Source organism: Macaca mulatta, chromosome 16 (assembly GCF_049350105.2).
Source record: "Macaca mulatta isolate MMU2019108-1 chromosome 16, T2T-MMU8v2.0, whole genome shotgun sequence".
NCBI classification, from domain to species: Eukaryota; Metazoa; Chordata; class Mammalia; order Primates; family Cercopithecidae; genus Macaca; species Macaca mulatta.
This window is the reverse complement of record NC_133421.1, coordinates 83952334-83978467: the sequence shown is the minus strand read 5'-3', so window position 1 is coordinate 83978467 and position 26134 is coordinate 83952334. Positions and strand designations below refer to the sequence as shown.

The following is a 26134-nucleotide window of genomic DNA, read 5'->3' as shown; positions in this document are numbered from 1 at the left end:
GTCCCCCAGCCTGACACCCATGAAGGATCTGTGCTGAGGAGGACTAGTATAAGAAGAAAGAAGGCCTCTTGGCAGTTGAGATAGAGAAAAGCATCTGTCTCCTGCCCATCCCTGGGCAATGGAACATCTCCGCGTAAAACCCGATTTTATGTTCTATTTACTGAGATGGGAGAAAACCGCCTTAGGGCGAAAGGTGGGACTTGCTAGCAATGCTGCTCTTTATGCACTAAAAAGGTTTATGGAGATGTTTGCATATGCATATCAAGGCACAGCACTTTTCCTTAAACTTATGTCACAGAAATCTTTATTCATATGTCTTACTGCTGACCTTCTCCCTACGATGATCCTATCATCCTGCCACTTCCCTTTTTCTAAGACGGTAAAGATAACGACCAATAAATACTGAGGGAACTCAGAGACCGGTGCCGGAGTGGGTCCTCTGTATGCTGAGCGCTGGTCCCCTAGGCCCACTTTTTCTTTCTCTATACTTTGTCTCTGTGTCTCATTTCTTTTCTCAAGTCTCTCGTTCCACCTGACGAGAAACGCCCACAGGTGTGGAGGGGCAGGCCACCCCTTCAGGAACAATGGGCTGCCCTTCTCAGCCAGCGTTCCTACCCCTGTAGAATGACATCGAACCAGGTTTCTGCTCCCAAAGCAAGGACTGGCTGAGTCACAAGCCCCAGGGAGCTCCTTAACAAGCCCATTCCTAGGCTAAGCCTAAGATTCTGTTAGTACCCCCAGGGTTGGGGCTGGGAATCTGGATTTTAAAAAAATCACTCCTCAGCCAGGCACGGTGGCTCATGCCTGTAATCCCAGCACTTTGGGAGGCCGAGGCAGGTGGATCACCTGAGGTCAGGAGTTTGAGACCAGCCTGGCCAACATGGTGAAACTCTGTCTCTACTAAAAATACAAAAATTAGCTGGGCGTGCTGGCGTGCACCTGTAGTCCCAGCTACAGGGGAAGATGAGGCAGGAGAATGGCTTGAACTCGGGAGGCGGAGGTTGCAGTGAGCCATGATCGTGCCATTGCACTCCAGCCTGGGGGACACAGCAAGACTCCGTCTCAAAAACAAACAAACAAACAAAAACTCCTCCCAGGAGATTCTGATGCAAACAGATGTGGGAAGCAGAGGAACCAAAGATGCTCATTAGGGTTGATGGTGGCACTGACATTACAGGAGTCTGTGGCTCTGTGGGCAGGAAAGGAGCCCCAGGATTTTTTTTTTTTTTTAGCAAGAGAAAAAAGGAATTTATTTATACATCAATGCACAATACCCACGGGAGCGCCCAGCAGTGAGTGACTCAAGGGGGTGGTTAGAATTCGGGCTTATTACCTAACTTAGGAGATGAAGAGGAGGAGGAGAAAGGGCACTTTTAGGCAAGGTACATGGGCCCTAAGAAAAACGGAGGGGGATGTGATAGTCCAAGCTTCTCTGATCTAACCGTTGTGCTCACAGCTATCACAGGCTCCTTGTCTGTTGCTCCCCTCAGAGGAGTGGGCACTGAGCAAGACAGGCTATGCCGCATTGCTGAATCGTACCAAGGCACCCACATTTCCCAGCCAAGCTTCCTGGGTTCACACCCCAGCTTGGCTCCTCACTAGCTGGGAGAGCAGGAGCGAGTGGCTTGGCCTTTCTGTAGCCCATTTCCCTGACATGAAAAATGAGATGAGGAGAAGAGCAATGCTGCCTCCTCCTAGGCGTATTTTGAGGATTATGAAAATTAAGCCAGCCAGGCGCAGTGGCTTACGCCTGTAATCACAACACTTTGGGAGGCCAAGGTGGGCAGATCACCTGAGGTCAGGAGTTCAAGACCTGCCTGGCCAATGTGGTAAAACCCCATCTCGACTAAAAATACAAAAATTAGCTGGGCATGGTGGCAGGTGCTTGTAGTCTCAGCTACTCGGGAAGCTGAGGCAGGAGGGTCACTTGAACCTGGGAGGTGGAGGTTGCAGTGAGCCGAGATCACGCCACTGCATTCAGTCTGGGGAATTAAGTAAGACTATGTCTAAAAAAAAAAAAAAAAAAGGAAAGAAAATTAAGCCATGGCCATTATTTTGAGCAGCTGGGTGGTTTGAAGCCTGTCGCTTTGTGGAGTGGCTGGAGCAAGTCACTTGCTAACACGAGTTCGGGTGTTTGTGGAAGGCTTTTTTCTCCATTTTACGTATGGAGGCTCAGGACTCTCCTGGGCCCAGCTGGGCTCCCTCCATCCCCTCCTGTCCTCTGCATCCCCTCCCGTCCCCAGCATTGCCTCTTACTTGGTCCACATGATGGACGATTCCCGGCTGTCTTCAGACCAGATGCGGGCTGTCCAGTCACCAACTGTCAGGAAGTTCTTCGGGTAGAAGGGGTTCCTCTGGAGGGCGTAGACGGGGCCATGATGGCCCGGGAAGGTGCACACAATCTTCTCAGCTGACGTCTTGGCCTTGCGGTTGCAGGAGATGATGATGCCCTGCTCAGTCCCCACCATGAACTTGGTGGGCTGTGGAAGGAGTGACACGGGAGGGGAAGGCTCCATGAACCGTCAACTCGGATTAGCGGGCATGGACAGGAGCCTGCTTGGGGGGTCTGCAGGCCCTAGAAAGGCCCTCAGATCAAGCCTCGGCAAGGGCTGTGGCCCCTCCTGGAGAGCTGTCCCCACTCTTCCCGGGCTCCTCAGACCCCACCTTTCTGGAAGTTGCTCAAGGAGCCTGTGCTGAATGAAGTCCTCCCTGGCTCCTCCAGTCCTGGAGGGTCACCACTAGCCCCTTCTGCAGAGCATCACTGTGTCCTCGAAGCATTTGGCCATCAAGATCCTGAATGTTTGTTTACAGAGGGAGTAAAGCAGACCCAGGGAGGGGAGCCAGGGTGGTCCACCCAGATCACTCACAGGATAGGCAGAGCCTTCCCTGGCAGGACAGTGACATTTGTCATAGCATTGTCCAGGCTGGTGTCCCTGAGAACTCAGAGCGGGTGACCAACCAGCACTCAGGAAGCCACCTGGCAGTCAGTGATGTAATTCGTCCCCCTACTGCTGGTGGGTGAGCTCTTTGAGGGGCGCAAGCTTGTCTGACATGGGTCCATTGCCCACGAACTGAGCTTTAGTAGTTACTCACTTTACTGCGGACTGAATGCACAAAGGCCAGTCTCCTGACTCCTGACCCAGTGCTCCCTCTGCGTCTCTGAGCATGACCCCCTCCGTCATGCAATGCCCTGCCTTGTTGACTGTTCCATGTCTTCACTTCTGGGCTAGACTGGACAACCTCCACCAGCAGGGCCTGAGCCTACAATGGCGCTGTGTCCTCAGCATTCCAAATGGAAAGAACAGCTGAGTTAGGCAGGGGAGGGGCATGCTGAGGGGAGGGACTTTGTCAACGGGCTCAGATGTCCTCTGCCGGTGGTGAACCTGCCCCTGTAGAGCTCCCAGGTTTTAGGAGGAGGTTGCAGTGAGCCAAGATCATGCCACTGCACTCCAGCCTGACCTACAGAGCAAGACTCCACCTCAAAAAAAAAAAAAAAAGAAGAAGAAAGAAAGAAAAAAGAAAAAAATGAAAAAGAACTCCTAGTTTATTTATTTATTAAGACAGGATCTGGCTCCATTGCCCAGGCTGGAGTGCAGTGGTACGATCTCGGCTCACTGCATCCTTGACCTTCTGGGCTCAAGCAATCCTCCCACCTCAGCCTCCCACGTAGCTGGGACCACAAGCACACACCACCAGGGTCAGCTAATTTTTGTATTTTTTGTAGAGACAGAGTCTCCCTATGCTGTCCAGACTGGTCTCAAACTCCTAAGCTCAAGCGATCTGCACACCCTGGCTTCCCAAAGTGCTGGGATTACAGAGCTGAGCCACTGCACCTGCGTCCCCCCCAGGTTTTTTATTTTTATTTTTTTAAAAATGTATTGTTTTAGTGTGCATTTTCTTCTACCAGAAAATTACTAAAATGATAAACATAAAATCTCTAGAAAATACCCAGAATATGGCCAGGTGTGGTGGCTGAGGCATGAAAATCACTTGAACCCGGGAGGCAGAGGTTGCAGTGAGCCAAGATCATGTCACTGCACTCCAGCCTGGGCAACAGAGTGAGACTCTGTCTCAAAAAAAAAAAAAAAGAAGAAAAAAAAAAATTAGACTGGCGTGGTGGCATGCACCTGTGGTCCCAGCTACTCAAGAGGCTGAGGCTTGAGCCCAGAAGGTAGATGTTGCAGTAAGCTGAGATCACACAACTGCACTCCAGCATGGGCAACAGAACGAAACCATGTCTCAAAAAAACAAAACAAAAATCTGGGCTTCAAGTTGGGTGTCAAGGGCAAGTGAAAAGACCAAGCTTGAGAGGTCCAGAGAAGAAAGTATTCAAGCCGACTATGCGCTGCCCATCAGTGAGCCGAGGAGAAAGGCCACCCAGATCCGAGTGGCCCATCGTGCCTCTGGCCTCAGACTTTGTGGCGGGCTGCGGGTGGACACCCTGGGCCTTAGAGTTGGAACCCTGGGTTTGAGTCTCGGCTTTACCAGGTACTAGGACTCACAACGTAATCTCACGAAGACTCATCGTGTGTATCTGGCAAGTATGGATAAAAACTTTACCCCACGAAATGGTTATAGGCGATTGCACGAGCTTATGAAATCAGGCAGCCACAAGTGTTCAGCACACCGTGTGCACCCTGCAAAGGCCAGACATGGAGGAGATGGCCCTAGTTGTGATGTGGTTGTATGTCTAGCACTTGGCCTAGAAAGCCTTGCCTCTGGGACAGAATGTTCTCCTGAGTCCTTGCCACCCCAACCTCCATGCCCAGTGCCTTGTCCTCTGGGGAGGGGTCAGTGGACTTGTCTCCTCATCCCACCAACACTCATCTCTCAGCCTTGAGCTAGGGTTGCCCAGGCAGGTTCAAGGCCAGAGCCTCCCAAAGCCCTAGGAATGATGGCACATGACCCCGAAGCAAACAAGTGACACCTCCAAGGGGGAACCAGGCCTGGGCTGCACTGAGACATAAACCAAGACTCAGCCCAAGCCAAAAACCAACAACAAGGGAAAGGTATCTTCTTACTCTAGTGAGGAAGTCTTCCTTTACTGCTTCTAGAAGCTTCCCTCCTCTAACACATTTGCATTATGCTCAAACTTTGATATTTCCTGTTTTTCTTTTATTTTCTTTGTTTTTTTCTGAGATGGAGTTTCACTCTTGTCGCCCAGGCTGGAGTGTAATGACACGATCTTGGCTCACCGCAACCTCCGCCTCCCAGGTTCAAGCGATTCTCCTGCCTCAGCCTCCTGAGTAGCTGGGATTACAGGCATGCACCTCCATGCCCAGCTAATTTTGTATTTTGAGTAGAGATGGGGTTTTTCCATATTGGTCAGACTGGTCTTGAACTCCCAACCTCAGTTGATCCGCCCACCTTGGCCTCTCAAAGTGCCAGGATTACAGGTGTGAGCCACCGTGCCCAGTCCTTTTTTTCTTTTCTTATTTAGGGATAGGGTCTTGCTATGTTGCCCAGGCTGGTCTTGAACTTCTGGGCTCAAGTGATCCTCCCACCTCCCAAAGTGCTGGGATTACAGGTGTGAGCCACTGTGCCTGGCCTCACATTGATACTTTTCTTCCTTTCTTTTTCTTTCTTTCCTTCCTTCCTTCCTTCCTTTTTCTTTCCTTTTTTTCCTCTCTCTCCCTCTCTTTCTTGCTTTCTTTTTTGGTAAAGATTTGGGGGGGTCTTACTGGCCTCCCAAAGTGCTGGGATTACAGACGTGAGCCACCCTGCCCAGCCTGAACTTTGATATTTCTTTGTCATTCTTTCTCAGTTACTGAACACCAAGACCATGCATGTGCTCTGGTTTTCCAAGGAGCCTGGTCTGACCTCATTTCCCCAGAGGAAGGCAGGTGACCAGCCTAGGGCCCCAATGCCAGGCAGAGCCAGGGCCTGGGTTGGAGTCTAGGCCTCCCTATGTTGGTCCTGGGCGTGACCTTCCCCAGGAAACAGGGCTTTTCTGGAATTGTCCTGTCAAAAGATTGCCCTCTGTGTTCAGCTGGGCCACGGGCCAAAAATGGTGCCACGACAACGGTGTCCTTCTTCGAGAAGCTCTGCTGCCCCCTGCTGGAAAGTTGTTGTAAAGGCCACACACGTCTAGGATGGGGGCAGTGAGGCTGGCCTCCCTGGGCTGGTGCTGGGTTCCACAAGCACCTGATATCCTAGCAATGGCCTGTCTTTAGCCCTGGCTGCCCTGGCAATGCAAGTCAGGGAAGGGACAGCAAGGGACACTCACCAAAGTAGATTCGAACTCCAGGGAGATGGCCCCCAAGGCATTTTCCAACTGCTCCTTTTTGGTGATGTCCATGATCACAACCTCAGTGGGCTCACTCATCTTTCGGATGTCCCACCACATGACCTGGCAGGAGGTGGGACGACAGTGAGACTTCGAGGCCCTGTATTTCCCCCGGCTTTTGTCTTTTCCACCCTCACCCCACCTTCCTGGGGTCAGCCCCTGGGCCACAAAAGATGGAGCTCCCAGCAATTCGTGGGAGCAAATACACTTTGAGGATTGCTGCTCTGTCCACAGTTCCCACACCTGGCTGATCATCAGAGTCACCGACAAGCTTCATACAACCCAGATGCTGAGGCCTTGCCCTCGACCTACTGAATCAAAACCTCCAGATGCAAGGCCAAGAATCCGTGTATGCCAACACTCCCCTCAATAAGGCGATATCCAGCAATGTTAAAAATGCATGTGTGCAGCCAGGCGTGGTGGCTCACGCCTGTAATCCCAGCACTTTGGGAGGCCGAAGTGGGCGGATCACGAGGTCAGGAGATCAAGACCATCCTGTCTAACATGGTGAAACCCTGTCTCTACTAAAAAAAATAATAATAATACAAAAATTAGCTGGGCGTGGTGGCGGGCGCCTGTAGTCCCAGATACTCGGGAGGCTGAGGCAGGAGAATGGCATGAACCCAGGAGGCGGAGCTTGCAGTGAGCCAAGATGGCGCCACTGTACTTCAGCCTGGGTGACAGAGCAGGACTCCATCTCAAAAAAAAAAAAAAAAAAAAAAGCATGTATGCTCTGACCTAGAAGTCCCACTGCCAGCAATGTCTGCTGTAGATGTATCCCTGCATGTGTGCAATAATCTGTGTATAAAGATGCTCTTTGCTACATTTTTTTGGGGGTAACAACAAAATATTAGAATCCATATATAAATTATGGTACACCCACAGGATGCAATTATTAACAGGCAGGGGGTGGTAGTGTATGAAACATGAAACTATCTCCAAGGTATACACAATGAAAAACATCAAGTACAGACTAGTATGTAAAGTGTGCAAAAATAAAGAGTGAAGAAGAGAGAGATGTGTTTCCTTGCATGTGCAGAGACTAGCTCCGAAGGCAGACATAGGAGAGGGAGGGAGAGGAGGAAGTGCAGGCAGAGATGAGAGGAAGGCATTTTCTTTTTTGCACTCTTTAGATTCTATTCCGAGGGCATGTATTATCACTACTCAATTTAAAAATAAAGTGCATGGCCGGGCGCGGTGGCTCATGCCTGTAATCCCAGCACTTTGGGAGGCCGAGGTGGGTGGATCACCTGAGGTCAGAGTTCAAGACCAGCCTGGTCAACATAGTGAGGCACCATTTCTGCTAAAAATAAAAAATTAGCCAGGCATGGTGGCAGGCGTCTGTAGTCCCAGCTACTCGGGAGGCTGAGGCAGGAGAATCGCTTGAACCCAGGAGGCGGAGGTTGCAGTGAACCGAGATCGTGCCATTGCACTCCAGCCTGGGCGACAAGAGTGAAACTCTGTCTCAAAATAAAATGTGTTAAAGGAAATGTCCCCAGGGATTCTGATGGGGAACCAGGGAACAGTTACTGCCTCTCCCTTCCCTCCCCTCCCCAGTGTCTGGCTGGTGGGTACCTGCCCATCCGTGGATGCTGAGAAGCACTCGGTGCCCGTCTTCGACTGCAGCCAGATGGTGCCATACACAGGGTCTCGGTGGCTGAACTCAATGGTGGATAGCTCCGCCACCAGGCTGCCCTTTCGGGTGTCCCAGCAGGCTGGTGAGGAAGGAGATGAAGGAGTGGAGGGGGGCACAGGCTTCCTTCCCTGGGGCAGGGAGCAGGGGAGACAGGGGGACTGCTGTTTCTGGTTTGGCAGATACGTGGTGTTTTAGAATCATGGCTTGGTTCCAATCAGCCTGAGTTTCCTACCACCCCCACAGACTCTCTGGAGAGACTCCCGGAGTGCAAGCTTCATTCAGTTCCTTCAGCCCCTCCCTACCCAACACTCGGCCCTGGGAAAGCCTCTGGGGATGGCATAGGCGTAGTGGCAGGGGAACACATGAGGGTGGTCAGGGAAGGCCTCCTGGAGGAAGTGACAGGTAGCTGAGATGGAAGATAAGCCTCAAGGTGGAGGGAGCCAGGCGGGAGGAAAGCCGAGTCCCTACCGCAGGGAAGAGCACGTGGAAGGGCCCCATGTAGGTGACTCTCTCTGCTGCATTAGCTCTTTCCCTTTTATCCTTTATACCTCTGCTGCCTCTGCTGGAAAGAAACTCACAGAGGAGCTTCAGCCTTTACTGTGATCTGTTATTAGTGCTTCGCCAAGAAAGACGGGAAGGTTATCTGTCCTCTGTCCTGTTAGATTTCATTTCCATTTTCCCATGAATGCACAATGAGGGCTCACCCTGTCACTCAGCGCTGTTTCTAGGAAAGGCCGTTTTGTAAAATAACAAAAGTACTTAGTTCATAAGCTTTGACTTAGTATTTCTCCAAGTCCAAGGCATTTGCCCCTGAACTAAGCTGGCCCAGAAACATGTTTCCTTAGATAAGCCTGCTCAGCCAAGTACAGTGGCTCATGCCTGTAATCCTAGCACATTAGGAGGCTGAGGCAAAAGGATTGCTTGAGCCCAGGAATCCAATACCAGCTTGGGCAACATAGTGAGATCCCGTCTCTACAAAAAATTTAAAAACTAGCTGGGCATGGTGGCACTCGCCTGTAGTTCCCGCTACTCGGGAGGCTGAGGTGGGAGAATTGCTTGAGCCTGGGAGGTTGAGGCTGCAGTGAGCCATGATCGTGCCACTGCACTCCAGCCTGGGTGACAGAGCAAGACCCTGTCTCAAAAAATAAAAATAAGCCAGGTGTGGTGGCTCACACCTGTAATCCCAGCACTTTGGGAGGTTGAGGCAGCTGGATCACTTGACGTCAGGAGTTCAAGACCAGCCTGGCCAACATAGTGAAACCCCATCTCTACTAAAAATACAAAAAAATTAGCTGGGCATGGTGGTGGGCACTTGTAATCCCAGCTTCTCAGGAGGCTGAGGCATGAGAATCGCTCGCGCCTGGGAGGCGGAGGTTGCAGTGAGCTGAGATCACATCACTGCACTCCAGTCTGTGCAACAAAGCAAGACTGTCTCAAAAACAAAACAAAACATAAAAATAAATAAAAATAAAAGATAAGCCTGCTCTGCTTTGGCAAAGCAGTGCTCAAGGGTAGGTCCCACTGGGTCCTACATGGTCCCTAGAGGGGCCCTTCTTGGAGCAGTGGAGCGCCAGAGTCTGGGCTGGTATGAGCCGGCATGAAAAACCACGGAAAGAGGTTATGAATAATGAGTGAGGCAAGGCTCCTGAATTAATCATGGCAAAGTGGCTCCGCTTCGGTCTGTTAGAGCTCTGGCACCCAGATAATTTGGCAGGGACGTTTATGGGAGCCCAGGTCTATTCCATAATCTGAAAGCTCCCTTGAGCAGGAGGCAGCAGGTCTGAGAGGGAGATCCGGGCCTCAGGAAGCAGCTGACAACAGAGTTTCGGAGGAGGAGTTTCTCAGCATCCTGGCTCCCACTCCCAAAGAAGAAGCAAAAGTATAAGAACATACAGAGGGCCAGGCGCGGTGGCTCACGTCTGTAATCCCAGCACTTTGGGAGGCCGAGGCGGGCAGATCACGAGGTCAGGAGATGGAGACCACCCTGGCTAACACGGTGAAACCCCATCTCTACTAAAAATACAAAAAATTAGCCGGGCGCAGTGGCGGGCACCTGTAGTCCCAGCTACTGGGGAGGCTGAGGCAGGAGAATGGCGTTAACCCAGGAGGCGGAGCTTGCAGTGAGCCGAGATAGCGCCACTGCACTCTAGCCTGGGTGACAGAGCAAGATTCTGTCTCAAAAAAAAAAAAAAAAAAAAAAAGAACATACAGAGGGGGAGGGGTGGGGAATGTTTTTCATGCCCAGGGTCAAGACTGGCCTGGGTGTAGTCATGGGTTGGATGTCTGATGACTCCAGGGTCAAGGGAACAGAGCAAGTAGGGACATTCAGAGCCAATCCAGTTAGGTGACTTCTGATCTCACTAGAGATTAAAAAAAGCAGTTTGGGCCGGGTTCAGTGGCTCACGCCTGTAATCCCAGCACTTTGGGAGGTCAAGGTGGGTGGGTCACTTGAGGCCAGGAGTTTGAGACCAGCCTGGCTAACATAGCAAAACTCCATTTCTATTAAAAATACAAAAATTGACCAGGCGTGTCGGCATGCACCAGCCACTGGGGAGGCTGAGGCAGGAGGATCTCTTGAACCCAGGAGGCGGAGGTTGCAGTGAGCTGAGATCGCATCACCGTAGTCTAGCCTGGGTGACAGAGCGAGATTCTGTCTCAAAAAAAAAAAAAAAAAAAAAAAAAAAAGGCTAGGCGCAGCAGTGGCTCATGCCTGTAATCCCAGCACTTTGGGAGGCAGAGGCAGGCAGATCACGAGGTCAGGGGTTTAGACCATACTGGCTAACACAGTGAAACCCCATCTCTACTAAAAAAAAGTACCAAAAATTAGCTGGGCGTGGTGGCGGGCACCTGTAGTCCCAGCTATTTGGGAGGCTGAAGTAGGAGAATTGCATGAACTCAGGAGGTGGAGCTTGCGGTGAGCCAAGATCGGGCCACTGCACTCCAGCCTGGGTGACACAGCAAGACTCCATCTCAAGGAAAAAAAAAAAAAAAATCAGTTTTCCAGGTGTGCCATCAGCAAAATCCATGAAGTAAGGACCTCCAAAAATTCTCTCCTCCATAATAGCAGTGAGAAAACTGGCAAAAATGGTCACAATCAACTTTTTCAGAACTCTGGAAATTAGCCAGAGGCTTAGGGCAGTCGGGAGAATGTTTATTCAAGAAAAACAGTAGAATCTTGGTAAAAACAGTGGCATTTTCACTTGCCCTAGTTAAGAATGCACACTCTGCAGTTCCGTGGTAGCCTTGAAAATTCACATCCTGCACTCCCGATGAAAAACAGTAGCCTGGCGCCACAAGAGGGAGCAGAATGGGCTGGAGCTCCTTTCAAGTCTCATGCCCAAAGAACTGTCATTATCTCAGTGTCTGGTGGTTCCCTGATAAGGCTCCTCTTGCAAGGTTGGCTGTAATTGACTTGGTTCAGCCTTTGCCTGGTGTGAAAAGTCTTTTCATCAGGGTGTAATTGCAGGCAACTGACTAACTTTGCAGCTTCCTGAGGCAGTGGATAACAGTGGGGCAAGGAATAAACCGATGAAAAAGCTTAAAAGGAAAAGCTGGGCCGGGTACAGTGGCTCACGCCTGTACTTTGGAAGGCTGAGGCAGGACTGCTTGAGGCCAGGAGTTCACAACCTACCTGTTCAACATAGCAAGACCCTGTCCCTATTTTTCTTTCTCTCTCTCTCTCTCTCTCTCTATCTCTCTCTCTCTCTCTCTTTCTCTTTCGAGGCAAGATCTCACTAAGCTGCCCAGGCTAGTTTCAAACTCCTGAACTCAGGCGATCCTCTTGCCTCAGCCTCCCAAAGTGTTAGGATTACAGACGTGAGCCACTGTGCTCAGCCTCTATTAAATTTAAACAACAACAGTAGATAAATACAAGGAAAAGCTGAAGCATGATGTGCCCACGGGGCTTTGAAAAGATCTGACGTATTCCTGGGAGTCTAGAAAGTCACAAGCATGGATAGTGCTGGGTGCACGCCCAGAGCTGTGTCATGCTCAGGAAAGCTGATAAAGCCCTAAACTCTCGTCTCTGGCTGACCTCATCTCTGCACAGACACTAAGGCAGAGTTGACAACTGCCTGGCTGAGTGTGAAGGCATGCTCACACACGCACACAGAGCCCCTTGGCAGAGAAGGGGAGATTTTTTGGTGACAAATGCTTAAGGAAATCTTTGTCCAATCATTAACTAATCACTAAGCTAAGCAGAGACTATAAGTGGTCACACGTGACAGAGAATACAGACTTTCCAGAACTAGCTAAGAAAATTCATTAATGAAACAAAGAACAACTACAACAAACAGCAACAGCACAAGCTCTGGGAGGTGTGTCAATCTGATTTGTAAAGTTGCCACATTAAATCATACAAAAAGTATAGTTTTTAATAAAAAAAAGTTATAAGACATGCCAAGAAATACAAATGTGTGGCCCAAACCCAGGAATAAAAAAGCAATAAATAGAGACTGTCCCCAAGGAGCCCAGATGTTGGACTAACTAGACAAAGGCCTCACATCAGCCGTGCTAAACATGTTCAAAGAAGTAAAGGAAGTCACATTGAAAGAACTAAAGAAAAGCCTGAGATGATATGTCACCAAATAAAAATTACAAATAGACAAAAATTATTATCATTATTATTTTTGAAGACAGAGTTTCGCTTTGTTGCCCAGCCTGGAGTGCAGGGGCACGATCTCAGCTTACTGCAACCTCCGCCTCCTGGGTTCAAGCAATTCTCTTGCCTCAGCCTCCCAAGTAGCTGAGATTGCAGCCACACTCCACCACACCTGGCTCTTTTTTTTTTTTTTTTTTTTTTGTATTTTAGTAGAGACAGGGTTTGACCATATTGCCCACGCTGGTCTTGAACTCCTGAGTTCAGGTAATCCTCCCACCTCAGCCTCCCGAAGTGCTAGGATTACAGGCACGAGCCACCACATCCGAAAAAGACAGATATTATTTTTGAAAGAAAGAACAAAATAGAAATTCTGGAGTCATTAACCAAAATAAAAATATAGTAGAGAAGCTACAGGATGGCATATTTGAGCAGGCAGAAGAATCACTGAATGTGAAGATGGGCCAATTGAGATTATGTAGTCTGAGGAAGCGAAGCAAAAGAGAACAAAGAAAAACAGAGTCTAAAGACCTATGGGACACCATCAAGCATGCCAACATACACATAATGGAAGTCACAGAAGGAGAGGAGAGACAGAAAGGGTAGGAAAGAATATTTGAATAAATAATGGTTGTAAATATTCCATATTTGATTTTTTTTTTTTTTTTGAGACAGAGTCTTGCTCTGTCGCCCAGGCTGGAGTGCAGTGGCATGATCTAGGCTCACTGCAAGCTCCACCTCCCGGGTTCATGCCATTCTCCTGCCTCAGCCTCCCAAGTAGCTGGGACTACAGGCGCCCACCACCACACCTAGCTAATTTCTTGTATTTTTAGTAGAGATGGGGTTTCACCATGTTAGCCAGGATGGTCTTGATCTCCTGACCTCATGATCTGCCTGCCTTGGCCTCCCAAAGTGCCGGGATTACAGGCATGAGCCACCGTGCCCGGCCCATATTTGATTTGTTTTTAAAAAAATCTACACATCCAAGAAACTCAATGAATTCCAAGTGGCATAAACTCAAAGATATCCATACCTAGAAACATCATAATCAAAGCTGAAGCCAGAGACTCTTGAAAGCAGCAAGAGAAAAATGACTCATAATATACACGGGATCACCAATAAGATCAACAGCTGAAGTTGGGTGCAGTGGCTCATGCCTGAAATCCCAGCACCTTGGGAGGCCAAGGTGGGAGAATTGCTTGAAGCCAGGAGTTCGAGACCAGCCTGGGCAACATAGCAAGACCCCATCTCTACAAAAATTAAAAAATAAAAAAGTAGTTGGGTGTGGTGACATGCACCTGTCGTCCCAGCTACTCAGGAGGCTGAGGTGGGAGGATTGCTTGAGCCCAGGGGTTTGAGGCTGCAGTGAGCTATGATCATGGCACTGCACCCCAGCTTGGGTGACAGAGTGAGACCTTGTCTCTAAAAAAAAAAAAAAGAAAGAAAAGAAAAAAAAAGAAATGATAAGGGAATTAAAATGGTACACTAGAAAATATGTAACACAAAAGAAGGCAGTTATGGAGAAAGAACAAAAAGATTTAAGACATATAGAAAAAAAGCAAAATAGCGGATGTAAACTGTATCAGTAATTAAATTAATATAAATAGATTAAACTCTCCACTTAAAACCAGAGATTGACAGAATAGATTAAAAGGAAAAAAACCATGATCCGGGCTGGGCACGGTGGTGCACGCCTGTCATCCCAGCACTTTGGGAGGCCGAGGTGGGCACATCGCTTGAGGCCAGGAGTTTGAGATCAACCTGGCCAACATGGTAAAACCTCATCTCAAAAATACAAAAATTAGCTGGGTGTGGTGGCTGGCACCTGTAATCCCAGCTACTTGGGAGGCTGAGGCAGGAGAATCACTTGAACCCAGGAGGCAGAGGTTGCAGTGAGCTGAGATCACACCACTGCACTCCAGCCTGGGTGACAGAGTGAGATTCTGTCTCAAAAAACAAACAAACAAACAAAAAATCTATGATTCATCTGTATGCCAGCTACATGTAATCTACAAGAGATATACTTTATTTATTTATTTACTTTTTATTTTTTTGGGATGGAGTCTCGCTCTGTCGCCCAGGCTGGAGTTCAGTGGCAGGATCTCGACTCACTGCAATCTCAGCCTCCCAGGTTCAAGCAATTCTCATGCCTTAGCCTCCCAAGTAGCTGGGATTACAGGTGCATGTCACCACACCTGGCTACAAGAGACATACTTTAGATTCGAGGAGGCAAACAGGTTAAAAGTAAAAGGATGGGGAAAGATATACCATGCAAACGGTAACCAAACAGAGCTGGAGTGCCTGTCTCAAAGACAGACAGACTTTGAGATGAAAAATGCTACTAGAGACAAATAAAGACATTACATACTGATAAAAGGGTTAATTCACTACGATAACTTAAGAATTATAAACATGTGCATGTACCTAATAACACAGCCTTAACATACAGGAAGCAAAACCTGACAAAATTGAAGGAGAAATAGACAAGTCAACAATAACAATGGCAGATGTCAGTATCCTCCCTTCAATAATAGACATAGCTACTAGGTGAAAGATCAACAAGGAAATAGAAGTCCTGACCAGCCCTATAGACAAGACCTCCTGGACATCTATAGAAAACTCCACCGGACAATAAGCAGAATATAGTCTTCTCGAGTGCTCATGGAACATTCTCCAGGATGGACAATATGCTAGGCCATAGAACAAGTCTCAATAAATTTTAAAAGATTGAAATCAGGCCAGGCATGGTGGTTCATCCCAGCACTTTGGGAGGCCAGCCAAGGCAGGTGGATTGCTTGAGCCCAGGAGTTTAAGACCAGCGTGGGCAGCATGATGAAACCTTGTGACTACAAAAACTACAAAAATTAGCCGAGCGTGGTGGCACACGCCTGTAGTCCCAGCTACTCGGGAGGCTGAGGTGGAGGGATGGCTTGGGCCCAGGAGGTCGAGGCTGCAATAAGCCGTGATTGCACCACTGCACTCCATCCTGGGCAACAGAGTAAAACTCCGTCTCAAAAAAAAAAAAAAAAAAAAAAGAAAAAAGAAAAAGAAAAGAAAATGATTATAAGGGAATACTGTGAACAATTATATGTCAACAAACTAGACAACTTGATGAAATGGAAAAGTTCCTAGAAAGCCAGAAACTACCAAAACCAATAAAAGAAGAAACAGAAAATGGGAAGAGGATCTATAACAAGTAAAGGGACGGAATTGTAACTTTTAAGCTTCCAATAAAGAAAAGCCAGGGACCAGATGGCTTCACTGATGAGTTCTACCAAACATTTCGAGAATTAATACCGGCCAGGCATGGTGGCGCATGCTGGTAATCCCAGCACTTTGGAAGGCCAAGGAGGGAGGATCACTTGAGGTCAGGAATTCGAGACCAGTCTGGCCAACATGGTGAAACGCTAACTCTACTGAAAAAAGACAAAAATTAGCCAGGCGTGGTGACATGAGACTAATCCCAGCTACTTGGGAGGCTGAGGCAGGGGAATCACTTGAATCCGAGAGGTGGAGGCTGCAGTGAGCCGAGATCGTGCCCCTGCACTCCAGTCTGGGTGAGGCAGCAGGATTGGCTCTGACTAAGAGCCTGGGTCCCGACCAGGCGCAGTGGCTCACACCTGTAATCCCAGCGCTATGGGAGGCCCAGGTGGGTGAATCAACTGAGGTCAGGAGTGCGAGACCAGCCTGGCCAACATGGTGAAACCCCGTCTCTACTAAAAATAACAAAAAAATTAGTCAGGCGTGGTGGTGGGCACCTGTAATCTCAGTGACTCAGGAGGTTGAGGCAGGAGAATCGCTTGAACCCAGGAGGCGGAGGTTGCAGTGAGCCGAAATTGCGCCACTGCACTCCAGCCTGGGCAACAGGAGTGAAATTCCATCTTAAAAACAAAAAACAAAAGACAAAAAAAGCCTGGGTCCCTCCTTACCTATCTGTCCATTGTAGCAGCCACCCAGGAGCACGTGGGAATCTTTGGGGTTGAACTCCAAGGTAACAAGTGGAGATGATGGCTTCAGAGCAAGTTCAGGCTTATTGGGGTTTTCTATAAAGCAGAAAAAAAAATATCCCATCAGGCCTGGAAAGAAAAGGACAGGATCAACAAGTTTCACCCCTTCTGCAGGTGGGTAGTGGGGACATGGTGGCAGGGGGGGAAGCCTGGGAGCCCCTCCAGTCTTTCTCCAGGCTGCACCCCCTGGTCCACCTTGGCCAGAATCTGGCATTCTTGACCTAGGGGCTTTGCTGATGGTTTTTATTTTCGGTGAACAGGATTGGGGTGTGCCTATGTGTGTGATAATTATATTTCTAGTCCAATTCCCGGGTTTGGTGTCAAACGAGGTTTTGATACTAAGGTTTTTATGTAAAGTCAGCTCTCTGCCAGTTTCTTCAAACCAGGTCTGTGGACTGCAGATAACGACGGAGTCCACCCCATGGGGCTGCTGCCAGAACTCACTGAGCTGCTGGGGTGTCGGGCGTTAGCTCTGTGCCTGGCACCTACACGTTTATTTTAATAATGCTGCCAACGAAGGGAAGCTGGAGAGCATGAAGCCACCACCACCCTCTCCCTGCCTGTGTCTTGCCAGCCCTTCTGTAGACAATGGTTTGTGCTAATAAAGGGACACGCTGCTCCTGCAGGCCATGAATTAAAGGCAAGTGTCAGGACAGACGGGACAAAGGCCCAAGTTCCATTCCACTGCCCCTGAGTCCCTTCTCAGTCTGCTGGGCACTCTTTCCATATACTCTTTTTTGTTGTTGTTGTTGAGACAGAGTCTCACTCTGTCTGTCACCCAGGATGGAGTGCAGCGGCATGATCTCGGCTCACTGCAACCTCTGACTCCTGGGTTCAAGCGATTCTCCTGCCTCAGTCTCCCAAGTAGCTGGGATTACAGGCACCCACCACCAAGCACAGCTAATTTTTGTAATTTTAGTAGAGACGGGGTTTCATCATGTTAGCCAGGCTGGTCTTGAACTCCTGACCTCAGGTGATCCGCCCGCCTTGGCCTCCCAAAGTGCTGGGATTACAGGCATGGGCCACCATGCCCGGCCTAATATGCTCTTTAGGAGCTAAGAATTGAGATCCCATGGGGTCAGGTCTTCATGCCTCGAACTAAGAATCTGGAATTGGAGGGGGTTTACTGCTTCTGATTTCAGGCTCTGCCTGAAACCAGACAAGGTAGGAAGGAGAAGAGTGGCTTCCTCCTCGACTGTGGGCCCCTCCCTTGAGGTACCAACCCCGTGAGTGTCCTTGACCTCCTCCCCCTCCCTCCCACTCCTCGGCTTGTGCTGGTCCCAGCCCTCAGTCCTCCCAGGACCCTGCTGCTTCTCACCCAGGTCCCAGATGTATGAATCGCTGCTCATGCCCACAGGCGCCCGCTGAAAATCCAAGCAGGAGTATGCCACTGCCAACTTCCTGTTGCCATCAGGGTGCCAGGAGAGGTGTGTGGCAGCCCTCTTTATTTCCTGGGGGTCCCTGCAGGGGAGAGGGAAGAGAGCAAAAGGCGGAATGTGAGGATCCCCAATTTCTCCTTTTTTTTTTTTTGGTCAGATGGAGTCTTGCTCTGTCCCCCAGGCAGTGGCATAATCTCGGCTCCCGCAACCTCTGCCTCCTGGGTTCAAGCGATTTTCCTGCCTCAGCCTCCCGAGTAGCTGGGATTACAGGCGCCTCCCATTACACACAGCTAATTTTTGTATTTTTAGTAGAGACGGGGTTTTTTTTTTTTTTTTTTTTTTTTTTTGAGACGGAGTCTTGCTCTGTCACCCAGGCTGGAGTGCAGTGGCCGGATCTCAGCTCACTGCAAGCTCCTCCTCTCGGGTTAACGCCATTCTCCTGCCTCAGCCTCCCGAGTAGCTGGGACTACAGGCACCCGCCACTTCGCCCGGCTAGTTTTTTGTATTTTTTAGTAGAGACGGGGTTTCACCGTATTAGCCAGGATGGTCTCGATCTCCTGACCTCATGATCCGCCCGTCTCGGCCTCCCAAAGTGCTGGGATTACAGGCTTGAGCCACTGTGCCCGGCGGGACGGAATTTTACCGTGTTTCCTAGGCTGGTCTCAAACTCCTGACCTCAGATGATCCACCCACTTCGGCCTCCCAAAGTGCTAAGATTATAGGCATGAGCCACCACGTCCGGCCCCTTGAATGATTTCTAACGCATCATCCTGCTCCGTTGGTCCATATATGAGGTCAGAGCCCAGCAGGGCTGGAGGGCAACAGGAAGGGCAGCCTCTGTCCCACTGTGCCCTCTCCTGCACACCCCTTGCTGACAGCCATTGGCCCTGCTTGCACACCATGAGTCAGCCCTGCCTCAGAAGAGTTCTTTCTTGCTGTGCTGGGACTGGGCTAGGTCCTTCCCAGGCCCCTCAGTCAGCCGTGGTAGTGAAATTCCCCAGAGTTGGGATCTGAGGCAAGTCATTTCCAAAACACCTTTCACTCCTCTAGCCCTGCATCACCCAGACCCAAGGTCTGACCCCTGCCCCAGGTCCAGAGGCTTCCCCTCCACATTCCCCCGGTACCTCCCACTGCCCTATTCCAGCCTCCTGCTCATCTCCAGTCATCTGAGAGGACAGCCTTGCTTTTTTCTTCATGGTCAAAACTGAGGCCACAGAGCACGGTCCTTCCCACTTCCACCCACTTTCCGCAACTCCTTCCACCAGTCTTCAAGGCCGAGGAGTCCCTCTTCCCCAGTCCTCTCCCCATCCCTGTCCCCAAGCTCTCCTTCCTATCAGCTTTTTTTTTTTTTTTTTTTTTTTTTTTTTTTTTTTTTTTTTTTGAGACAGAGTCTCGCTCTGCCGCCCAGGCTGGAGTGCAGTGGCGTGATCTTGGCTCACTGCAAGCTCCGCCTCCCGGTTCATGCCATTCTCCTGCCTCAGCCTCCCGAGTAGCTGGGACTACAGGCGCCCACCACCTCGTCCGGCTAGTTTTTTTGTATTTTTTAGTAGAGACGGGGTTTCACCGTGTCAGCCAGGATGGTCTCGATCTCCTGACCTCGTGATCCGCCCGTCTCGGCCTCCCAAAGTGCTGGGATTACAGGCTTGAGCCACCGCGCCCGGCCTATCAGCTTCTTTTGGACACCCTACAAAGGTGCTCTGGGATGGGGTATTCAATTCCCGGGGCTGCTGCAATGAGGTCCCACAAACTGGGTGGCTTCAAATAACAGAAACTGATTCTCTCACAGTTCCGGACACCAGAAGTCCAAAATCACAGACATTCTCCTCACATCAAGCATGTAAACATACATATACATATATATATATACACACATACACATATGCATATATTTATACACATATGCAGATGCTCCTTGACTGATGATGTTGGCTACATCTGATAAATCCATAGTACGTTGGAAATATCAGGAGCTGAAAATGCATTGAATACATCTAACCGACCTAGCATCACATCTTAGTTGAGCCTACATGCTCAGAACACTTATATTAGCCTAGAGCTGGGCAAAATCACCTAACGCAAAGCTTATTTTATAATAAAAAGGTGAACAGCTCATGTAATTTTCTGAATACTGTACTGATGGCAAAAACCAGAATGGTTGTACGGGTACCTGAAGTACGGTTTCTACTGGATTTCTATTGCTTTTGCACCCTTGCAAAGTCAAAAAATGGTTTAAGCTGGGGACTGCCACAAAAAGTGGCACTCTGCACACCCTGTTCTGCACCAGCTTTGTTTCCATACTGAATCCTGGAAATGACTCCATATCAGCACATAAGAACTTGCACTGCTCTTTTTTTTTTTTGAGGGAGAGTCTCGCTCCATTGCCCAGGCTGGAGTGCAGTGGTGCGATCTCGGCTCACTGCAACCTCTGCCTCCCGGGTTCAAGTGATTTTCCTGTCTCAGCATCCTGAGTAGCTGGGATTACAGGCATGTGCCACCACACCCAGTTAATTTTTGTATTTTTAGTAGAGATGGGGTTTCGCCATATTGGCCAGGCTGGTCTCAAACTGACCTCAGGTGATGCGCCCCCAAAGTGCTGAGATTACAAGCGTGAGCCACCACGCCCAGACTGCCCCGCTCATTTTCCCAGCTGCATGGCATTCCGTCATGTGAGTGTACCAGAACTGCTAGAACCAGTCCCCTATAAATGGACTTAGCTTGTTCTAGTCTTTGGCTGGCACACATCCTCTGCAGTGAATATCCACACCTGCAGTGATTTCACGCACACACACACACACATGCACACCCGTGGGATGAATCCCTCGTGTCAAACTGCTATCCTCTGGGGTTATTCATGGATATACTGGCATGAGTGCAGGCCATAGCGGGGGCCTGTTCGCCCACAGTGCTGCTAGCTGCTCACGCTTTGTACTTGCACTTACTCTACACTGCAGGAACACGCTCCACTTGTACACAGATTGGCAATTTCACTTTCTCTGGAGTCTGTACTCCCTTTCCATCAGCCAGACCCGCCCCCAGAGCCGGGCCACTTCTCTGCTGGGCACCTTATCACCGTGTGGCTTATCAAGCCCAGAGCACAGAGAGTGCTGCACCCAGGGCATGCAGCAACTGGCAAGGAGTTGCCTTTGGGGGCGCCCCTGCATGGGGGTGACCGAGGGTGGCCAGACACCTGCCTGGCTATGGTGCTACCTGAAAACATTGATGGTTTTAGCTGAAGGGGCCTCCTCCATCACTTCCACGGCCTCCTCGTCGTTGAAATACTCTTCATAGATGTCAATGGCATTGTTCTGCTTGATGCAGTGCTCCATGATCTAGAGGGGACACGTCAGAAGTTCTCAGTGGTAAGGTAAGGGGAGGTCCTTTCAGATTGCCCAGGCCTGCAATGGAGTCTGGGAGGGACAGGTCATAGCCAGGGGCCTTTTCCCATCCACTTAACCATGTGCTTTCAATGGGGGAATTTTCAATTGGTTCTTGGGGGTAAAATAATATTACTTTTTATGTACAAAGCATAGAAGTACAAGCAGCGCATGAACATGCGCTATGGCATTAACATTTGATGGGCCGGGTGCAGTGGCTCACGCCTGTAATCCCAGCACTTTGGGAGGCTGAAGCGGGTGGATCACTTGAGGCCAGGAGTTTGAGACCAGCCTGGCCAACATGGTGAAACCCCACCTCTACCAAAAATACAAAAGCAAATTAGCCAGGCATAGTGGCGGGCGCCTGTAATCCCAGCTACTTGGGAGGCTGTGGCAGGAGAATTGCTTGAGCCCGGGAGGTGGAGATTGCAGTGAGCCAAGATCACGCCACTGCACTCCAGCCTGGGTGACAGAACGAGACTCTGTCTCAATAACAACAACAGCAACAAACATTTTATGGAGGTAGGAGGCCATTAGAAAAAACACGAGGGGCAATAATGAAAAAAAGGTTGAAGAACACCATGCTAGCCAAACAAAATTATTATTATTATTATTATTTTGAGACAGAGTCTTGCTCTGCCACCCAGGTTAGAGTGCAGGGGTGCGATCTGGGCTCACTGCAGCTTCTGTCTCTCAGGTTCAAGCAGTTCTCCTGCCTCGGCCTCCCGAGTAGCTGGGACTACAGGCATGCGCCACCACACTTGGCTAATCTTTGCATTTTTTTTTTTTTTTTTTTTTTGAGACGGAGTCTCGCTCTGTCGCCCGGGCTGGAGTGCAGTGGCCGGATCTCAGCTCCCTGCAAGCTCCGCCTCCCGGGTTTAGGCCATTCTCCTGCCTCAGCCTCCCGAGTAGCTGGGACTACAGGCGCCCGCCAACTCACCCGGCTAGTTTTTTGTATTTTTTTTAGTAGAGACGGGGTTTCACCGTGTTAGCCAGGATGGTCTCGATCTCCTGACCTCGTGATCCACCCGTCTCAGCCTCCCAAAGTGCTGGGATTACAGGCTTGAGCCACTGCACCCGGCCTAATCTTTGCATTTTTACTAGAGATGGGGTTTTGCTATGTTGGCTCAAACTCCTGAGTTCGAGTGATCTGCCTGCCTCGGCCTCCCAAAGTGCTGGGATTACAGGTGTGAGCCACCAAGCCCAGCCCAAACAAAATTATTAATCACTCACCATATATATGTATATATATAAAAGTGTGTGTGTATACATAAAATATATATTTAATCACTCACCATATATATGTGTGTGTGTATATATATGTGTGTATATATATATGGCACTCATCTCCTTCTTCCTGTCCTTGCAGACAGCTGGTTCCTCCACCCAGAATGCCCTCCCTTTTATCCCTTTATTGCAAATGTCCACCAAAGGACAACCAAGCCCTGCCACTTCTTCCTGATCCCTTCAGCAGGAGATTGACCCTGCCTCCTCATGGAGTAAAAGGACAAGTCACCCTTCTCTTTCCGCATTTCTTTCTTTTTGTGTTATCTGGTGATGTCTCTGTATTTGTCTTCGACCTCCAATGGACTGCAAACTCTTTGGGACAGGATGTATAAGAGATTCTTTTTCTTTTAATTTAAATTTAAAATTTGTTTTTCCTTAAAACAATTTTTTTTTTTTGCACTGGCAATTATGTAGAACAATTATGTGAGATTCATTTTGCAACCTCTACTGTGCCTGGCAGAGGCTTGAAGCTCAGTCCGAATGTGTCAAATGAATGAATGATCCCTATTGGCTGCTGGGTGGGGCACCTTGGGGGTCACCTTTGCCCAAGGTCAAACTCCTCCTAATGCCTGGTCAGCCCTTGTACCTGCCTGCCTTCCCTGTTGGTCTGCGATTAGGACCTCTGCCTGCTCCCAGACAGAAGGCTCCTTGAGACAGCAGCTGGTCCCCTTCCCCCAGCATCTACACGAGCCTCACAGGGAGGGCCAGGCACAGCTGGGCACTGCCCCCCTCGGGGAGCTGCAGTGCTGGATGGGGCTTTCGCAGCTGGGGCTGGAGGAAGCCTTACAGAGCCGAGCTGCATGATGGCGTTCACGTAGTTCTCATCTTTCTCCACCTTCTTCCGGAAACGGATGGTCTGCTCCAGCTCCAGGGGGTTCACGTCCTTGGGCCAGCCCCCCTCGACATGGTTAACTCCCCGGGTCTCCATCTCAAACCGCTCTGTGTTGGCCTAAACAGAGAGCCGCAGGAGGGAAGATGTCACCCTGGTATACTCCCAAACCCTCGGCCGCTTCTGCAATCCAGGTCCCATGCGGGCTCCCAGGGCTGGATGCTGAGGCGCCCTGGCCAAAGCCACAGTATTTTCAGATGCAGGCAAGGAAATTCCTGGTGCTCAGGTGGGCACAGGTAGCTGCAACAGCGCAACCCTGTGGAGCTAAGCAGCTTTGCAACTGGTAGCTGTGGTCATGAAAATCCAGTTTTGACCTTATCTGAATTCTAATGGACCAGAGAAGCCTGTCCATCTGCTCTGTGAGAATCCAAAGAAAAGGCGAATAATTGGCCAGGCACAGTGGCTCACTCCTGTAATCCCAATCCCAGCACTTTGGGAGGCTGAGGCAAGCAGATCACGAGGTCAGGAGATCAAGACCATTCTGGCTAACATGGTGAAACCCTGTCTCTACTAAAAATACAAAACATTAACCAGGCATGGTTGTGGGCACCTGTAGTCTAGCTACTCGGGAGGCTGAGGCAGGAGAATCGCTTGAACCTGGGAGGCAGAGGTTGCAGTGAGCCGAGATCATACCACTGTACTCCAGCCTGGGCGACAGAGTGAGACTCTGTCTCAAAAAAAAAAAAAAAAAAAGAAAGAAAGAAATAAAAGAAAAAGTGAATAGTGAATAGTCTTTCTTCACTCTATCATTAACAATGCCACCCTATCATTGACAATGTCAGTGTCACAGAAATTGAACGTTAAAACTCCGAGTTTGGATTTGCTTTGCCTGTCCTTTGTAGCAGGGAGGACAGTTTTACACGTGGGTCTCGCCACTTTCCCTTCTTTCCTTTCTTCTTCTTCTTTTTTTTTTTTTTTTGAGACGGAGTCTCGCTCTGTCGCCCAGGCTGGAGTGCAGTGGCATGATCTCGACTCACTACAGCTTTTTTTTGTTGTTGTTGTTGCCCAGGCTGGCATGCAATGGCGCAATCTCGGCTCACTGCAACCTTCGCCTCCCAGATTCAAGTGACTCTCCTGCTTCAGCCTCCTCAGTAGCTGGGATTACAGGTGCTCGCCATCATAGCCAGCTAATTTTTGTATTTTTAGTAGAGACGGGGTTTCACCATGTTGGCCAGGCTGGTCTCGAACTCCTGACCTCAGGTGATCCACTGGCTTCAGCCTCTGGAAGTGCTGGGATTACAGGCATGAGCCACTGCACCTGGCCAGTACAGCTTTGACTTCTCAGGCTGAAGGGATCCTCCTGCCTCAGCCTCCCAAGTAGCTGGGACTACAGGCGTGTACCACCACATGTGACTAATTTTTGTTTTTGTTTTTCTTCTGTAGAGACGGTGTTTCACCATGTTGCCCAGGCTGGTCTCAAACTCCTGAGCTGAAGTGATCCTCCCGCCTCTGCCTTCTTTTCACTTTATTTTAAAAAATTATTTATTTATTTATTTATTTTTAGAGACAGGGTCTTGCTCTGTTGCCCAAGCTGGAGTGCTGTGGTGCGATCACAACTCACTGCTGCTGTGAACTCCAGGGCTTAAGCAATCCTCCTGCCTCCACCTCCCAAGTAACTGGGACCACAGGTGTGAGCCACCACAACTGGCTAATTAAAAAAAAAAAAAAGTGTAGAAATGAAGTCTCACTATGTTGCCCAGGTTGGTCTCAAACTCGTGGCCTCAAGCGTCCTTTCACCTTGGTCTCCCAAAGTACTGGGATTACAGGCCTGAGCCAGCACGCCCAGCCCTTCCTATTTTTAAGAAATTGTGGCAAAATACACGTAACATAAAATGTACCACGTAACCATTTTAAAGCGTACACTGCAGCAGTGTTATCATACACAGGGCTGTGCAACCATCAACCCCGCCTCGTTCCAAAACTCTCACATCACCCAGAATGGAAACCCCATCCTCGTGAAGTCACTCCCATCTCCTTTCCTTTTTTTTTTTTTTTTTTTTTTTGAGACGGAGTCTCGCTCTGTCACCCAGGCTGGAGTGCAGTGGCCGGATCTCAGCTCACTGCAAGCTCCGCCTCCCGGGTTCACGCCATTCTCCTGCCTCAGCCTTCCAAGTAGCTGGGACTACAGGCGCCCGCCACCTCGTCCGGCTAGTTTTTTGTATTTTTTTAGTAGAGACGGGGTTTCACTGTGTTAGCCAGGATGGTCTCGATGTCCCGACCTCGTGATCCGCCCGTCTCGGCCTCCCAAAGTGCTAGGATTACAGGCTTGAGCCACCGCGCCCGGCCTCCTTTCCATTTTTAAGCCAGCTCTCACAAAAGGTAAAAGTCTGGATCAGCACCATAGGAAAGGTTAAAAAAAAAAAAAGTCTGGAAAAGGCAGAGCTGCTGGAAACGACAGGAGGGCCCCCCAGGGTGTGGCCCACATGGCGGCCATTCTGCTTATTGGCTACACCACGGCCACAGGCCTTCTCATCCCCGGGACAGCAGCTGGTCCTGGGAGAGAAGCACCTACTTCATCTGAACTCTGAGTCACTGAAACCACCCACACCCACCTGACTGTTGGACGTGTTTTGGCCAAATCAAGTGATTTGGTTACCGTTTTATCTCAGCAGTTGTCGACCTAATTAGGGTGAATCACTTAGTCCATAGAAACAGGGAACTCTCTGGCTTCTGAACACA

General features: G+C 49.6%; 1 protein-coding gene across 2 annotated transcripts in view; it reads right to left on the bottom strand.

Moving 5' to 3' along the window:
• The window catches only part of DNAI2 (dynein axonemal intermediate chain 2), a 43631-nt gene that overhangs the window by 9049 nt on the left and 8448 nt on the right, over positions 1 to 26134 (bottom strand). For both annotated transcript variants that reach the window (XM_028836750.2, XM_077972631.1), the window contains exons 3-9: positions 23354 to 23515; positions 21113 to 21234; positions 17845 to 17987; positions 16449 to 16562; positions 7862 to 8001; positions 6227 to 6349; positions 2257 to 2480 (exon numbers count right to left, since the gene is read on the bottom strand). In XM_028836750.2, the coding sequence (XP_028692583.1) occupies positions 2257 to 2480; positions 6227 to 6349; positions 7862 to 8001; positions 16449 to 16562; positions 17845 to 17987; positions 21113 to 21234; positions 23354 to 23515 (1028 nt within the window). The remainder of the gene's footprint in view (positions 1 to 2256; positions 2481 to 6226; positions 6350 to 7861; positions 8002 to 16448; positions 16563 to 17844; positions 17988 to 21112; positions 21235 to 23353; positions 23516 to 26134) is intronic.